The sequence below is a fragment of the Colossoma macropomum genome, unplaced genomic scaffold (assembly GCF_904425465.1).
Source record: "Colossoma macropomum unplaced genomic scaffold, Colossoma_macropomum, whole genome shotgun sequence".
Taxonomy (NCBI): domain Eukaryota; kingdom Metazoa; phylum Chordata; class Actinopteri; order Characiformes; family Serrasalmidae; genus Colossoma; species Colossoma macropomum.
Genome location: NW_023494797.1, coordinates 6,922,792 through 6,941,692, shown reverse-complemented (window position 1 = coordinate 6,941,692; position 18,901 = coordinate 6,922,792). Strand labels below are relative to the sequence as shown.

General features: G+C 39.0%; 1 protein-coding gene across 2 annotated transcripts in view; it reads left to right on the top strand.

Annotated features, from left to right (window-relative positions):
* Positions 1 to 844: 844 nt before the first annotated feature.
* nfatc3a (nuclear factor of activated T cells 3a) overlaps positions 845 to 18,901 on the top strand; it is a 120,116-nt gene continuing 102,059 nt past the window's right edge. The window contains exon 1 of one of the 2 annotated variants that reach the window (XM_036584153.1): positions 845 to 1,413. In XM_036584153.1, coding sequence (XP_036440046.1) covers positions 1,317 to 1,413 — 97 coding nt within the window. In that variant the 5' untranslated portion in view covers positions 845 to 1,316. Of the gene's footprint in view, positions 1,414 to 8,908; positions 10,500 to 18,901 lie in introns of those variants that run through there. The other variant, XM_036584154.1, reaches the window with a different exon arrangement.

Below are 18,901 nucleotides of genomic sequence, written 5' to 3'. Positions count from 1 at the left end.
TGCTCTTGAGGCCTCCCACTTCAGCATTTCATGTTAGCTTAAATGTTTACATCACCTATTTAAGAGTTAAACATAATAAAAATGATCATGTTGCAGGTTGTGAAGGATCCAATTGGTTTCCATGGATGAAATGCATTATGAATTAGAGGGAGATGAACAGATGTCAAGGCTGTCTGTGTGGAGTTGATGGAAGCTAACTGGTGAGGTATGTTGCTAAGAAATTGGATTTTTCTGTGAGTCATGGGTGTACAAATGTGTCAGCATCTGTACGAAGAGCCTAATAAGATTGTTAGGGGGCTGGTTGCTATGACACTGGTCTGGGCTTATTGTTCCAGTTTGAAAGCCTCAGTTTTGATTTGCAATTTCAGCAAATTCACTCATTCACACACTTTCAGAAGACCCTTGCCGTCATATTAGCAGATATCCTCTCACAGAAGTTCAGTACACAGTTTATATCTGTTTGATGGTATTTTTCTTAGCCACTGCTAAACCTGCAGCCATTGGCAGGAAGTTTAAACACGACTTATGTGTTAAGATCATTTAATTTAAGTGAATTTAATTTAAACGCGACCTCACACATAAGGTTACAGCAGCTACATCACAGTAGCCGTCAGAGCGGAGTGAACTTCAATTCCCATAAGCCCCTTCCGCCACTCCAGCATGTGCGCGCGTCTGCTCTGTGTGTGTGTGTGTGTGTGTGTGTGTGTGTGCGCCGAGCCTGCTGACGTCACCGCTGGAACTGCCCTGTCACGCGCTGTTAGTAAAAGTTGGGATAGAGAGAGAGAGAGAAAGCGAGAGAGGGAGCGAGAGAGACGAACTTAGAGAGAGAGAGAGAGAGAGAGAGAGAGAGAGACGAACATAGACAGAGAGAGAGAGAGAGAGGAACACAGAGGGAAAGAGTGTGTGTGTGAGAGAGAGAGAGAGAGAGAGAGAGAGAGAGAAATTTTACGGACAGCCCTTTCCACGACCGTGTTGATAAACATCGCCGAGTCTCCTCCCGTGCACGGCACGGACGAGAATTACACACTCAAACTCAGTGCAAACTTTAGAGGAGCCGAAGTCAGCCGAACTCTCTGTGAAGGGTGACGGAGTTTGGGTCATCAGCAGCGCTCAGAAGGGAGAAACACAGAGAGAAAGAGCTTCATTAACAGGCAGAACTAACACGCTGCAGCGCTAGAGGCGAATTACGAACCACGGATATCCAGAGCAAAGTTTCGAGTTTTTTCTGTTAGTAAATGTTGTGACGTGAAAGAGTTACCAGGCGAGAGTCGGCGCGGAGAGACGGGAGAGAGAGAGAGCCCGAGCTGCCGAACCCGATGACTAGTGCAAACTGCAGCGGGAATGAGGAGCTGGACTTCAGGCTGATTTTCGGCGAGGACGGGCAGCAGCAGCCGCCGTCGCTAGGCCCCGCAGGTCAGTGCCTTCTCCCTGCGCTGGGGACACTTTCTCCTTGGGACTCCACGGTCATCTTGGTGCGGTTGTTTTTTTGCCCGGAATGCATTGGCAGTTAACGTCAGTTTTCAGAGCGACAACTGGAGCCGGTGTTCGGCCGTGACAGGTTGCCGGGTTTTGTTGTGGAGAAGCCGCTTAAGTAATTCGCCTGTTTTGGTCGTTGTTGCTGAAAGTGCCAGTCGAGGTGACCAGCTGAGTTTAGCTCTGCTAGCGTCAGGCTGCGGGCTAGCCGCGTTAGCAGCCTTGCTAACCAGTATGAGACGTGTAATTTGTGTTGACTTGGCTAAAAGTTAGCTAAGCACAACATAACGCCGTTTTCAGCCACAGAGCTGATACTTCCTTCCGAAACCGTTATCCTTTAGAAATGTTAGAAACCGCTGAGTTAGTTTTAACTGTTTTATCCAGTTTATGACGGCGGTTGCCACATTACAGTAGTCAAGAAGTCCTGCTGAGCTAGTTTGACAGTTCAGTTCATGAGAGCGGCGATATGATGTTGCACTTCACTGCATGACATGACACGTAACGTTATTTGCACACATATTTTGCGGTGTTTTACTTAGGAAATTTTGGGGTCAAAAAAGAAACGCAAACTAAAACGTGCACATTTTCACCCCTTTTTGAACATTTTTAATCGTGAAATGAGCCTTTGCACTTAATTAACCTGCGTATGCTGGTTACTGGCGCCAGATTGTAACTGCTGCAGAATTTAAGGTGGAACGGAGAAATTCGAACAAGAAGCTGGCGAATAAGAAGCCGACTTTAGCTTGTTGATGTGAGCGTGACAACATATGTTCCTCCCTAAAATTTTCTCTTTTGCAGACTTTTAGGACTTTGTGGAAACGAATGAAGATCTATATTTAGCGATTTTTTTAATGTGAAACGTAAAAATAAGTTAATCAATTATCTTTTATTATAATCAGTTTATTAAAGTGCAAAATAATCTCAAAGCACATCAGTCAGTCAGTATCCTCCTGTGCAAAAATGCTGCATTGTAAATAGGGCTGGGCAATATGACAGTCTCTATTGTTATCATGATAAATTACATCACACAATGTCACAGTATGCCTTTCTAAGCATATCGTGGATATCGTCAGTACTTAAAGAGCACTGACCAACTGCATGTTTCATTGCAAGAGCAGAATTATTCCTGTTTTGCTGAATTTAGAGCCGCACAGTATGTAAAATATACAAGATAAATCATTGTGTTTATAGTTATAGTAGATGATTTTTTTTAATTTTCAGTTCATCAAAAATATATATTGCGACATTTCATGTATCATGAAAATGTTTTAAGGTACAGTGCCTGCCTCTGCTTTCACATTTGCAAGACATTCAAACAGCACATTTTTACCTTTTCATGTTCTTATAGTATCGTGATATAACACTTTTGACATATCACCCAGCTGTACCTGTAAATTAGTTAAAAAGCATATGAGAGCATATGAAAAAGAAATTTTAATGTCCAGGGTTTCAGTGATGGTTTTGCAGAGCTGTTCGTGTCCCGTGATGACAATTAAAGAGTTCCTGGAATTTATTACACTAGTCTAATCCTAAGTTAAAGGGGAACCCCACCAATTTTTCAACATTTCTGCATAATTAAATTGTTAAGATGTGCACAGAGTCATTCAGAGTAGTTTGAAATTAAGTGCGCAGTTCTAGATATCAGTTCAAAGATCAAAATATTAGAGATATTTTGTCTGTAGAGAGTCTCAGAATTATTCACAGTGGTGGTGAATGGAACCAGACGTCTGCAGTGTTTAATAACTCTAAAAGCTACCTCATGGAAGGCAGTTATGTGAAATGGTTACAGAAATGTTGCCTGGTGCCTAAGACTTTATGTGATAGTTTGGAGAAAGTTTTGGTTTAAAACATATTCATTATCGGCACACATGCAGGATGTTGTAAGGCATAATACTGCGCAAAGATTTTTTTTTCCTTTTTACCTCTATTTTACCATAATCAGCATTATAAAATAAGACTCAGGTGACATGTATGTTCACCGGTTTACGTTGGCATCATAGACATTACAACCCCTGGTACCCATCACCAGCATTGTAATCAGAATGGGAAGTTTCACAGCAGCCCACTCTAAATTACTTTGTTTGCACATCAGTGATTGAATTATACAGAAATTTTGGTGGAATTCCCCTGTAATCTGCAAGTATTATTCTATGATTATGTGTATAGTGTAAATTTTCTCATTGTATTTGCTTGTATTTGGGATACATTCACAATACGTGATTTAGGGGTCCCCTGAAGGCTGAATAATTGTGAAAGCTAATGTGAGTTAGGCAGCGCCTCTAACTCCCCTCACCATTTAAGTGTATGTGAACTGAAACTCTGTCAAATAAATAAATAAATTGGGAGTGCATTTTGCTGCTAGTGGGCATTTCTGAAAGTGCACTAATCTATAATAGGACTACACTAACAGCTGTAAGCCGGTTTCGAGACCGAGATGGTTTGGTGAAACTCGTCTCTGTTTTGGCTCATGCTCTGCTGGCACAAGCAGAGCGTGTTAGTTTGATGCTGCCTCACTCAGTAGGGCCTGTTGTTCCCAAGCTGTGACCACGAGGCCCTCAGTTTGAATCTGATCACCTCGAAGCACATGTAAGTTTGGGTTTGTGTACTGGTCAGAGAGAAAACAAGACTTTATGCGGAAAGTGACACACAAATCAGCATCTGTTAGTCTGCTGGAGTGTGTCAAGAAGGAAGCAGATTTGTATAAAGTCAGCCCGCCATGCCTGGCGTGTAAGTGTGTGGGTGGATAAGTATGAGCCTGTTTTTGTATTTTTATTGTACAAAGCCCCTTCATGAATGCAAAACTGCATTTAAAGAGCAGCAAACTAGCCGTTTTGCATGGCAACACGATACAGCACCCAGTGCTTTTGCGCGGCCTTGTGCATGTGGCTTAAATAAGTGGCAAAGAGGCAGAGGAAAATAAAATTCCCCACAATCTGCTTGTGTGTTGTTGCTTTGATTCCTAAATGTTTGAAGTCAGGCCTAGTTAAAGTCCTCTGTATAGTAGGCTCAGGCTAATTATACTGGAGACCCAAACTGCATTTTTTTCCGTCTGTTCTCTGCATTCGTCACATCGCATGTTTCTGACACCATTAATGGCCAGTTGAAAACCACGCTAGATATGGGACGCATAAGAATGGGACACGTAGGAATGGGACAGTTGGCTATAAATAAAAAATAAATCAGTAGATAAATAAATAAGCCAATAAATAAATGCCACGTTTATGTGGGGTAGTAGAAAGTTGGAGTAATTTGAGCATGACAGTGAACTTTTAGATGCTCCTTTTAAAGGGGAATTCCATGTTTTTTCAAAATGTCTGCGTAATTTAATGGGTAAGATGTAAAGAATGTCATTCAGAGGGGTTTGATGTGAAATGCAACATTCTAGAGAAACTTAGAGTTGCTTCACAGTGCTGGTGTCTGAAACGCTAAGCTTTAATGTAGAATGTTATTACATGAAATGATTACTTATACATTATCTGATGCTTAAAACATTGTTTTATGATAGTTTTATAATAGTTTTATGGTTTTATTTTTTTAAAGCCATTGCTGGCAGAGAGCTACATTCAGGGCATGCGAAGGTGAGATAGATAACCTCAAGGTTTACCACTGTTTATCCATTTAAGACAGTACATATAATAACTCAAAAGACTTGTGAAGGTTCACTGGTCATTTTGGATAGTAAATAAAATTGGCTACATTTGTGTTCATTGGTCATTTTGGATAGTAAATTGGCTATGTTTGTTTTGCAGACATTGCAACCCCTAGTTCATATTACCACCATTGTAAATAAATCTGGATTAGAAAGTTTCTCCACAATGCATCGTTTCACATTAAGCCACTCTGAATGACTGTTTATATCCTAACAATTGAATCCTATGGACGTTTAGAAAAAGTGGTGGAGTTAAGTGCTTTGATCAAAAATAGAGCATTTTGAAACAGTAATTTTTAAAGAAAAATGATCAAATTGGCTCAAGGTTTTAGTATAGTGGTATCAGAGAAGAAAAAGTGGAACCATCTACCATCAGGAGTCAATCATGGCATTGTTGCGAACGGTAGAGAAGAAGTGTTGATCAAAATTTGTCCCATCTGGGATTCTGCAAGTGAATGATTTGTCATATTTTCCCCAGTCATCTCAGATTTTGCCTAAAACCACGTTCTTTCCTGCTAAGCTCAACTTTGCCTTGGGCCTTGGGTCTTTTTTGGGAGTTTTTTTGCCTGTGTCCTTTTCTTGAATCTCTGGAAAAGTGATGAACTGAAAGCCTGGAAACTCTCTTACCCAATTAAGTTTTCCCTAAATTAAGTAAAAAAGAGTAATAATAATAATAAAAGTTGGAAAAAGGGGGCGTTTGCAGGGAACGTTTTGGGTGAAAGTGGATTTGGACTGAATGATGGAAATTGAAAAGTCACTGCGTGGTTTTCCTCTCGCTGGACTTGTGGAGAGTCTGTACAGACTCACACACGTGTTAGCTGAGTGTTGAACTGCATCACGCAGCTATCTGGACCGGGGAGTGCATCATGTCCTTGTTGAACCACTTTCAGATGTTGCACTGAGTTCAGTTTAGGCTGGAATAGAACCACAAAGACCCTCACGCTCATTAGAGTCCAATATGCGGAATTTAGAATTAGGATTTTATGACACTTTCAGTTGTTTGATGACATTGGTTTCTTTTTATTTTTTCTCCTCCTTATTGTACTAAATGTGGACTGTAGTTATTAGGCAGGTACAGTTCTATGCAAAAGTTTGGGCACCCCGGTCAGGTTACTTGTGAATTTATTTTCACTCAGAAAATCAACATGTTCTCTACAGAGAACGCACTTCTGCACATTTTAATGCACAATGACTGTTTATTTGCTGAGTTTAACACAATTGGGGGGGGAAAGTAACATAAAATGTGGCCTGTACAGAAGTTATGGCACATTTTGTATTTTATATTTTCATTTTTCTTGGTCTGTTAAACTAAGCAAAGAAATGGAAATTGTGCACTGAAATTTGCAGAAAAAAAATCATATTTACATTTGTACTCTAAAGGATGTGTAAATTTATTTTCACTTTAACAAAACATATAATTTGACCAGGGGTATTCACACTTTTGCACATGACCGTATTACAGACAAATATTTATGGTGCAAGTCTGTGCATGACACAGACTCAAAATACAAGCCAGTCATCTCACATCACTCACAGGTTTAATCCCCTAAACAGCAAGGGGTCCGTATGTGGGTCTACATTTCAGTTCCTCACTGTCATACCTACATAACTTAGACATTAGTTCATAGTAGTTATAGCAGTTACTGAATAAGTTATAATTAATAAGTCTTAAGTTCAATAACTCAGTAATAAGCTCAGGGTTCACAGAGTTCAGATTAATAACTGAGTAATAAGCCTGCGGTAAAGAGGTTGACTAAGGTTAAGGTTGGCATTTGCTGATATGGGACGTCACAGTGAGTTGCAGCTTATGCTCGATAGCTATATTGCAGACAGAGCACTCCATGTGTTCTTCACCTTCTTTTATCAGCCACAGTGCCAGTGATGAAACACCAGTAATACATATGACGAAATAAAAACTGAGTCAGTTTATTTGCACTAAAAGATATGCCACTGTATAAGTGTTAAGACATGAAAGGAGGGCATTCATACAGCCTCCTGTCAAGGATTGGATAGAAGCTGTATTCGTCCTCTTGTAATTGAATGAGTACGATTGGTTGCTCCGTACCCCACACCAGGCCAGGTGAAATCATTTGGATAATTTCATGGTGACATTTGCATTACAGGCATTAGGCTGTCGCCTGATGTACTCTGCACAATTCAGCATAATCATTTCAGCAGTATTTCAATATTAACAAGCAGCAGTATATTTCATATTATTAAAAAAATAATGAATTGAAGTAAATTTTGTCGAAGAGCTTTGGAAATGCATGCCACACTGTAGCTTGGAAAAATGTTGTTTTGGGAGGGAGTAATCTGTCTTCGGGCCTGAATCCTGCGCAGACAGAGATCTTGACCTTTTAACATCCTGGTTATTTGCACTGATTGCTGAGTTAAAGACAGAACTGTCAGGTTTCTCACATTGCTGGCTTCATCGGTGAAATTTAGGGGTGTAAAAGTATACATATTTTCGGGTTTGATATGATTTTTCCATTCTGAGGTCAAAGATTCAAATCAGTTTTCAATATTTTGTGTTTTAAACATGATGGGATTCCACAGAGCTCATATGCTCATATACTGTGTTATGGGTTTGACTCGGAAAAATACAAGCTTTATTTCAAAACAAAAGATTGTGAACTTACAAAACATAGCAAATCAGCTATAAACAGTATAGTCTAGGGGTGGGCGATGTGATGATATTTATTGTAATCATGATAAGTTGTATTAAATTCTGTCACAGTATGCTATTCTGATTGTAATGTTACTGACCAACCACATATGTCATTACAAAGAGAGCATAATTAGGCCTGGAATTATAATTGGAATTACATGTTTATATGTGTGATACATCACTGGCACTGCTGCTTCCTTATTTTTGTCTACTTCCAAAATAATCTGCCTTTTATCCTGCCATTTTTGACCCCCAAAATTGAAATAGGCGCATATCAATACGGTTTCGAGTACGGATTAGCTGTTTTTGAACATTTTTAATATACCATGTTGAAACTTTTACACTCTGAACGTAGCAGGGAACTGATCAAGAGTAAAGATTGTGCTGTAAAAGGCAAAAGATATAGTTATGTTTTTACACCATTTGAAACTACTAGCTGCCCTTTACATTGCATGAACGTTTTCACAGTAAATGGGCCAATAGCAACAATCCAAAATGACTTGAAATAAAGTCTTATTATATAAAAATACAGTACTGTGCAAATGTCAGAGATCACCATATTTTTTTTTTATTTGCAGTCAAAATCAGACAGTAAGTACAAGTTATTCATTTTTCAGGCGATATTTCTGAAGGCTTTATATGTAAGATTATACACCTGCATAAGCACAAGAAAAAAACAAAAGAAAGTAAGTGAAAATTAGGAGTTCCAAAATGGAAGTATGCGCAATGATTAAAAGCTATAGAGAAAATGTAACTACGTACAACTATGCAAGATCTGGTAGACCACCAAAACTGATAGAGAGAAGAAAATCAAGCTCCACTCTTGCTTCAGATCTGAAAAAATCCACAGGTGTTTCTATTTGTCCTTCCACTGTGAGACAACAGCTGAACACGTGAGTCTGAAAGTATGTGTAGCTGTCAATAAGCAGTTACTGAGAAAAGGAAACAGACAAAAAAGAAGGAAATTTGCAAAACAATCAAAGAAGCTGCTGGCTGACCCCAGAGTCCAGACTACAGCATCACTGAATGTTTTTGGGATTACTTGGATCAAGAGAAGCAAAAAATACAACCAACTTTTAAAACTGAACTTTGGAGGTATGGAAGAATGTTCCTGCAGATTTCTTTGAGAAACTGAAATCAAGTCTCCCAGAAAAGCTGCAATAAAGGCCAGGGTTGAACTCACTAAATGCTGGAGATTTTAATATTATATTAATTGTGTACTTTTCTTTACACTCTGAAAAATGAATGGTTTAATTGACTGGAAATTATAGAATCATTGGTGTACGCTACGGTCGAGACGGTTCTTTCGTTCTCCTTTGAAGTTACGACTTTACAACAGTGAATTATCTCAGAAGGCTCATGTGTTTCCTTTCAGTGTTGAGGTGGTAGAGCAGTGTTATGGCTGTGAGTCGTAGTGCTGTCTTTCATGTGTAGAAGTGGTGTTACTCAGGGCAGAAGATGCCCTCGCCAGACTGTGGCGCTTCAGATATGGTGGAATTCTGCGCGCGCGTGTGTGTGTGTAGAGTTGTCTGGCTGTGTGCCCAGGCATGCCATGTGGTCCTCAGATGGCAGTGGAATTTAAGGGGAGGGACAGACGGACCACCGCTTCTCTCCCACTGAGACAGGAACAGGAAAGGTGCTCTCTCTCTCTCTCACCTCCTGTAGCCTGTAGTCTGGCGGTTCAGTTTCTGTCGTTATATCAGCGCACACACTGCTTGAGCGCCTTCCCTCCTTCCTCCCAGGATGTGAAAGACCACCGATTACGAACACCCACGGGGGACTTAGCAAGACTACAAGTAATGAAGTTACTAAAGTTTGTGCTTAACTGATTGTTCATGCGTAGTGTAGATCAATGATTAGTGTAACGAACGCTGTTGGCATTTTTACTTTTTCTGGGATTTGCTCTTCTGTCACGTTCTAACTTATCACAAGTCACTCATTAGTTATCGCAGAGGGTGGCTGCTGGTAAATTAGCACTATATTGATTGCCTCAGGTTCTAATGCTTTAACCCTTAGAGGTTGCAGTTGTTGGCAGTGATAACCAAAGCAGAATTATTTCTCATTTGTAGCAAATAAATCTCGTAAAAAGTGTTTATTCTAAACTTTCAATCAGTGCCACATTTGCATTTGTACGTAGTAGAATTCTGTGTAGAATTAGAGTTTGACTAGATGTTATTGTGTATATAGTTTTTTTTTGCAGGGAGAAAAAACATTCTTTACATTTTTGCCATGCGTTTGTCATTTCCTGACTTCAAAACCAACAGAAATTGAATGTGAATGTAATTAATTACATTAATAACTATGTAATTAACTATTTGTACATAATTACATTGAAATATTATAGCAAAGCAACAGTAATAACTCTAGACTTCTAAGGCTTATCAGCGTTGTGGACAGAGAAAGCGAGAGTCCCCTATCAAAGCGCCAAATGCAGATGTAGTGTGAGGAGAAAGTGGCCAGTGAATGTTTAGCCTGCCCTGTTTGGAGAGGTTGCGCTAGCCTCACGTCTTGCCCCGCTGGCCGGCTGTCTCAGTCGTGGGAAAGACTGAAATTACATCGCTCTCAGGGCTGGTTATTTTCAGCCACGGCGAGAGCGGGAGAGGGCAGACGCTCGGTCCTCTGGCCCCCTCGAAACAGGACGGTCCTGTCAGCTCACGTCCCGGTAGCAGCCGCACAGCTGAGCGAGAATGCTGTGTGCCACTTCCCCAGGTGAGTGTGAACGCTCAGACAAGCCTAGGAGTTTGTGTATGTATGTGTGAGTGTGTAGCGGCTTGTAGGTCAGAACGAAGGGGGGGCAGGTCATCTCAGCCAGGCAGCTTTATTTAGACCTTCACTGCGTGATAATAAGCTTCACAGGGTAACTGTGAGACATGCAGGCAAATAGACAAATAACAAAATCATGATAATGGCTTATACGACAATAGAATGTATGTAGCCAGAGTCAGATATTGTTGAATATATAGAATAAAATGAATAAAATAATGCATATTACCAGAGTCGTGTTTTAGCTGTATTAGACATCTACTACGAAATGAAAAACTTCACGTGGTATCTATGAAACATGCAAGCTAATGTTCAAATGAAACTAAATCATGATAACAGCTTATACTACCTTAAAACATATATATATATATATATATATATATATATATATATATATATATATATATATACATATATATATATATATATATATATATATATATACGTATGTATGACATATGTATGTATATGTGTATATATATATATATATATATATATCGAAAGTCAGATATTGCAAGCTATTGTTGAGATGTATATAGAAAGTCTAAAGTTTTATTTAGCTTAAGCTTTATTTAGACCTGCACTATGTAATGATAAACTTATCAGGGTAACTATGAAAAATGTGATGTTAGGTTTAAATGAAATGAAATCATAATACCAGCTTATACTACTTTAAAAACATATTTGTGCAAAGTCAGATATTGCCAGATATTGTTGAGAAGTAAGTCCTGTTTTAGCTGCTTTATTTAGACCTGCACTATGAAATGTTGATCTGCACAAGGTATCTTTTGAGACATGTGACCAAATGTTGAAATAAAGTCTTGATAACAGTTTATACTGCTTTAAAATGTATGTATCCAAAGAGAGATACTGCCAGATATTGTTGAGAAGTATAAAGAAAGACCAAAGTCCTGTTTTAGCAGCTTTATTTAGACCTGCACTACATAATGATAAGCTTTTCAGGGTAACTATGAGACATCTGAGCAAATGTACAAAGGAAGCTAAATCATGAGAGCTGAACTACATTAAAGCATATATAGGTAGAGTCAGATATTGTTTAATTAAATATAAAGGACCGATGTGTGTATATAACCTGTATGAGCAGTATTGTTCATGTTACTCTTAATAATGTCATACTGTGTGTTCAGCGGACGACAGCTTCATTAGACAATGACTAGGCAGATAATATAGCCTGCTTCTCAGCTGTTAGTGACTCAGGCATTGTTTAGGCAGCGATAAACGGGGACAACACACTGTGCTCTGGGCTTGAAAACACACGGGCACATGCTGACTCACTCAGGCCCCTACTGGGCTCTGTTAACATTTAACCCAAACGTGTGAACCAGCACCCTGCAACACTGAGTATATAGAGGGAACAGGGCGAATTATTTAGCCCCAGAAAGCCGGTGAACCCAACAGAGAGAGAGTGTCCATCCACATGTATTTATATCTCTGTTAAATAGATTAGACAGACTGAGGCTGCGCAGTATATTGTTCATTAATCATTCGCATGGCTTTTGCAGTACTGATATCACAGATAAGCTATGTGCAGATGAGTCCACTAACCAGTCACCAAATTAACCCATCTGTGCTCCGCCCAATGCGTTTTTTTTTGTAGTGACTGTTATAAGATTGGACAGGCTTCACAGAACGTAAAAAAAACGACATTCAGTTTGGGATCCTGAGGAGCGCAACCATCCAAACCATCTACGCTGAGTTTCCATCTATTGTGATTGTCAATCAAGTTGGATGATTTAAATGTCAGAAAATTCACCACCGGCAACTTTACAGTAGACAAAAGTAATATTTGTCCTGTGATCTGTTTTAATTTAATGCGTAGTCCATGTTCCAAATTAACCTTGAGATGTTATACGCTGTCTGGCTTCAGAACATTGTGTAGCAGCGAGAGGTAGCGCTTTTTTCCACCTGTAGTTGTGCTTGTTAAACTGAAAGCTGTACTGCAACCAGCCGCTCACAGAACACCTTTCCCCACAAAATATTAACGAGGGCTCAAATCTTTTTGACGCCAAAGTTAGTAAAAACAAAGCCTACTATCATTATAATCGTAGTACTATAATAGGCTACGGCTACAGTAACAGCAGTCTTTAGGCTGCTTCACACAGTAACCTTTAGCCGTTTCATTGATGGGCTATAAAAGAGTAAACGCTCTGTTTTAGAAACCTACAGCAAAATCTACCAAAGCATGCCAAAAATTACCAAACCATACCAAATACGAAGTTAGCTTAAACGCTTATGAGCAAAAACACCAGAGTATAAGATCTCTCTGGATCTCTCTATGGATGGGCGGAGTGACCGTTTATCACTCAGTAATATGCTAGCCACTGAAGAAGTCTGTTAACTGACTGTTAGCAGTTAGTATTTTCCTCCAAGCATGTTCAGTTGTCCAGTGTTGATGTGTTAATGGCAGTTTAAAAAGATGTGGTGGTGCTTCGCATTACACTGAGACACCATGTGCTATCATCAGCCCTCCCAGGTTGCTAACATTGTGTAATGAGGGAGATCAGTGAATAAAATTGGCTACAACTAAACTGGGAAAAATTTGGGGAAAAAAGTACCATTTAACCTAATTAATTTAGGTTGGACTTAAGATATATAATATTGAGTTGCCAGTTTAAAGTGCTATGCTACCTGGCCGGGTGTCCAAGAGAGCATAATTGGCATCACTCTCTCTGGGTGGTTAGGATGGCCCTTCCCTTTCCCCATGCTAGCCAACGTGGCGTCTGCTGGCCAATGTAACAGAACTGGCAGTTAGCATTCTCCTCCAAGCGTGTTCAGCTGTGCCATAACATTGCTTTTGGCAGTGGCAGTTTGTAAACATGCAGTGGTGCTATATGCTTTCACACTCCCAATGTTGGTAGTGTTGTGTGATTGGGGAGACCTTACTAACAGGTGGAATTAGATATGACTCAAACTGGGGAGAAAATTGGGGAAAATGCCAACCTTATAGGACACGTTTATGGCCGGTGCATGGATAGGTCAGTTATTTAGTATGTGCTGTTAGCATGCGGACCAACTTTTACTTGACAAGTATTTCTGTAGTTTTGTCCCACAGAATCACAGTATATTTAGCATTAAAATCTCAATATGATATTTTGTCCACGTTGTGCAGTCCCGTTAGAGGGCTTAAAGACCAGTGGCATTGCAGGTCCATTTATGAACTTTAGCTTATAACATGTTCTTGTTTGACAGTTTATTTAGCACATGGCCTGACCCTGTGGTCTTCATGTTTGTAAGGTCATGTGCCATGCTAGACTCCTCTCACCTACTAGACCCCTGGGTCAGAGTGTATAAGATGGATGGCTGTGTGTAGAGATGACTCTCAACATGGCAAGTGTGTGTGGGAGTCATTTGTTTCCTGGGGCGAGGCACGAGCAGATATGTGTGGCATTTGTCTAGTTTAAATTTAGTGTAACTGAAGCCAGCACATACTGCTCTGCATCAGCTTGCTCTCGCATTTAAGCAAGGAACAAGAAGGAGACTAGAATGTGGAGCATCAGACACAAAATCTGTCCCCGGGTCATATGGTTCCAGTACCAAGCTGATCATATCAAGCATTTATACATGAATGTCAGTTGTCAACAACAATAGCAAATGAAGCTAAATCTGGGGCAAAATCACAATAACTGCCAAGCAAGAATCTTTGCATCCAGTTTTTGGGAATTGCCACAACATAGGCAAGTGAACAGCAGTGCTGCAACACACCCAACAGAATTGGTCAGTACTGATGATTACCATTACCGTTAGAGATAGCACAATAGCACTTCTTCTTTTCTATTACTTATTGAAACCTTGAGTATTGGTCTGACACTCTGATGCCTGATTTTGGATCAGTGCTGTCTCTGATTATGGCTTTCTCACATTTTTCCATGTTCTAGCGCGATATTTTTATACAGTCATATGCAAAAGTTTGAATACCCTTGGTCAAATATCATGTTTTGTTGGTTTTCTAAGTGAAAATACGTTAGCACGTCAATTTAGACAATTTAAAAAGTGCAACACTTATTTTCACTTAGAAAATCACCACAACAAAATTTGACCAGGGCCGCCTAAACAGCTTTATCCTATATGCGGGTACAGAATCCAAAACTTCATTCAGTCAGTGCTTCATTATGTTAAATCAAGCGCTCAGGATGGAATTTAATAATCCATGCAGTGGCTGAATATGTTCTAGAGACATCTTGGACCAAATGTCTGTGCTCTTCAAACTAGCTCACAAGATATGAACTTCTTTTTACTGTAGTGATGTTTATTTGTATCTATTCTATTGATATATGTTGTTTTTACAAGTAAAAACACACTCACTGCTGAGATTCATGGTATTAGATGCCCAAGACAAATATAGTATATTCCTTCTTGGTTTCTGTTTGGGTTCATGTTAACAAACTGCAAGGTTTCCTTTAGTATAATTGTAAGAGAAGAAAGTAGAACAGAACAATCAAAGCAAGGCATGTGAGATTTATAAGACTTTCTGTTAGCGTACAGTAACAGTGTGGCTTCATTAACTTTATTATTACTGACTTAAATATTATCTGACATCATTCTACCATAGTATATGTGGGAAATCCTGAGATACTGAATATTTCAGTACCACCCAGCAGCACTACCATGTATTGCATGAGGGTCATGAGCAGCATGGCACCACCATGGAGCCGTACTTCAGTCATAGAGGCTTTTTATCAAGGGTTTTTTAGAGTTACTAAGCTGTCCAAATTAAGACATGTTTAACTGGGAAACTCTTCTACACCCAGTGTCAAAAGTGCTCTCTGACCTCTATGCTCATGTGAACTCGCAGAGGGGTGCAGGCATGCTATGCTGTTGATTTTCATTCATTGATTTGTACTGATAAAAAAAAATCAGTGTACATCCTGGACAGCAAGGATAGCATTTGAACTAGTTCAAGTTTTAGTTGCAGACTGGTGTGGAGAGTTTTGTGAATGTTTTAAAGTTTGCTTCTGTTGTAAGCTACTAATAATGGATGGGAACAGTTAAGCCAGTAAACGATTAACTGACCTGATGGCTACTAAAAAGCTAAATATATAACCTTATCTGTTGGTCTTATCTGAAAGTGCTTAATATGATATTGGGGTCATGATAAAAGTTACAACATTGTTCTTAGGAATATGCAGCCTTATATATGATATAATGCTTGTACAGCAAGGTTTATAGGTGTCAAGGACATCTACCTGTACTCTGTGCAAACCCTGCATGTTTGCTCCTCCGATTTAACAAACAGTACTCACATTTTATTTTGTTGGCACAGAAAAGTTAAAGTGGCGACCCTGATAATGTGTTTTCCCAACATGAATATATACTGACCAGTAAAATGTTTGCATACCCCAGCTTTACCACCTCACCCCAAACCCCCCCCCAAAGGAAAAAAAAATCCCCGACCTAAAATCCCCCACCCTCACAGCTGACAGACTCAGTGATTAACTTGGCAGGCAGTGAATTGTATTGAATTAGTTGAAACTCATCTCTGGCCCTTATAATTATGATTTAATTGCCTGTTTTGTAAGTTACACCCGTTGCCCCCTCCTGCGTAGAGAGGTGAAACAGAAAGGTCCCCCGTCCCACCCTGGAGAATCTTCACCCACATTTGGCAGAGACGGTGGTGTTCATTTTAGTGCCTTACGTTTGGCCCAGGAGCAAGATGCAAGTTTAGCATACTGTCAGTTCAAAACAGCAAATTAAAATCATGTAAAGTCATTTGAAAGGCCTGCTATTTAATGTCTACAGTAGGTTTTCATTCATTTATAGAACAAAAGAGAAGTAGCTGTTTCATTGAGCCTTGTGTTTATCCACTGTAAACTAGTCCAGTGTTTTCATTCAGAAAATTAAGCAGCAGCAGTGAATTTTCATGTTGTCGATATTTAAAACCCAGAAAGCCTACGTCTGTTTTCTTTCTACATTGGTCAGTATAGTAGCTATAATATACATATACAAAGTATGACCAGTTTCCAGTTAATTGCCAATGGATTTTGCAAAAATTCTCCTCTTTGGATGTAAACTGGGTGATCCTAATCTCAGGTAAAGCTTACGTAAGCGGTATCCTCACCAGTCACAGGGCTGTTGGGGGTTGCCCTGTCCACACAGCTTTAACAAAACTGTGTTCTCCTATATTTGGATCAGAGAAACTTAGAGAGAGAAAGCTAACAACCAAGCAAATGCTAACAAGCATAATGAGCTAGCAAACTAGCAAGCATAACTGAACTGTCAAGGTATATTAGGCCATGCCCAGACAGTTCACACATAGGTCTAATCAGCATTTTAGGAAATGCTTCATTATATGTTTTTTTTTTTTCATTTAAACGATGATAGATGTTTAATATAACACTCAATATAGTTTCATAGAGACATTTTTATTATTTTTATGTTTAGTTTTTGAAATGGGGTGTGTGTGTTTGTGTGGTCTTAGTATGATATTTGGATGTGTAAAGGCTCTTTGATCTCTGTGAGTTTGTGAATGAATATGTTATTGCTGTCTTTCTCCATTTTTGTTATGTTTTGTCAGGAAAATTCATGATGGACTAATAGACATAACTTCCATTGAATGTTAAGAATATGTTTTTCTTGTCCTGTAAAGTTGCCAATTTGGAGATAAAAAGTTTTGTTCTCACAGTGACGATATGAGTTTGTCCTGAGTTGCTCCTCTCTTGCATCAGTTTACCAGTGTAGTTCAGACTGCATGATCAATCAAAAGCATACAAATCATTTGATATTGATTGGAATTGTAGTTTTTAAATATAATACTGTGCCACTGATTTATGAATGATATAGACTTGGTGTCTTCTAAACAGCAGCTTTTCAACAAATGAAAAACTCTTGTTGTTTAACAGTTAATAATTTAAGGCACTTTTTTAAGGAAGTTTAATTAGTTTAATTTCACTCAGAGCTGTAAAATTCCTAACTGCTATATTAATATGTAGATAAAAAAACATTCTGTTTAGTTGTCTGCATTACACTAACACTGTGTGATATATGCAGTTGTGTGCAAAAGTTTTGGTCAAATTTCATGTGATATTGATTTTCTACATGGGCAAAACACTTTAACACATCCTTTACAGAGAACACATCAGTTCAGTTTAATGCCCAATTACTGTTTCTTTGCTGAATTTAACATATTGGAAAAAACATATAAAGCATAAAATTTGGCCTGTGGCAAACATTGTGGCACATTTTATGTTTATTGATTTATTTTTATCCAAAATGTTGAACTCAAAAAGGTGAATAAACAGAAATAAAAATTGCACAAATTTTCATATTTAAGTTGGTCCCCCTGTAGAGGATCAACAAAACATGTCATGTTCAAACTTTTGCATACAGCTGTACCTGTTCTCTGTGTAATAATGGTAAAAGAATGGCATGATTTTGAGGTTTGAGGGTGAATGGTTACAGTTCTCTTTGTCAGTCAGCGTGTAAGATCCTGTCACTCTCCACTGGGCCACTGCCTCGTTTCCTTCCCTTTCTCACCGTCCCCGAAGCAGCCTTACACAATTTGCCTTCTGGACTGTTGTGTAATTAAGAATGTGTCACACACACACACGCACATACAGGGTGGAGGGAGGTAGCAGGGGGATGCTGTCAGTGTGTGAGGTGAGGGTCTTTATAGAACCATGGCTTTCTCTGTCTGAGTTGTGCTGAATGTAGTACATATTTTATGACTTTTCTTAGAAGAGGGGTTTTCCCTTAGTGATGCTGAGTTTCTAAAAGACAGATTCAACTAATTAATGGGCTGTATGAGTGTGTGTGTGTGTGTGTGTGTGTGTTTGTGTGTGTGTGTGTGTGTGTGTGTGTGTTTGTGTGTGTGTGTGTGTGTGAGTGAGTATTCTTGTTCTGTACTTGAGGAGCTGTTGTTGTCAGGCATAGCAAAATGAATACTGCTCTAAAATGAGGACATTTTGTTGCAGAGTTTATTATGGGCTCTGTGGTGCATGGAAAAAAAAATTTGAAAAATGTTTGACTATTTTAATTTTAAAGACAAATAGGTATGTAATATATTTTTTTAAACTAAAAAATAATATTTTATTATTAAGGATGCGCAATCAGAATTGGCCAAAATCAGAATCAGTAGGTTTCTACTTCAAACATGCACGTGACAATCAGACAGCTTTATTATTTTTTTGTTTTGGGCGTTTTGTGTTGCAGTTTTATGGTATAAATAATATGAGGTAGGTAAATGCACTCGCGCTGTATTTGAATACTGCTGCTACACCTGTACCACAATGTCATGGTATAATTATGTTTGACTTTTGCTAAATAGCTGGCTGCCTGTTCCTTCCGAGGTAACACCTTTTTGTGTTATTTAAATAGGCAAGGATTTTACATTG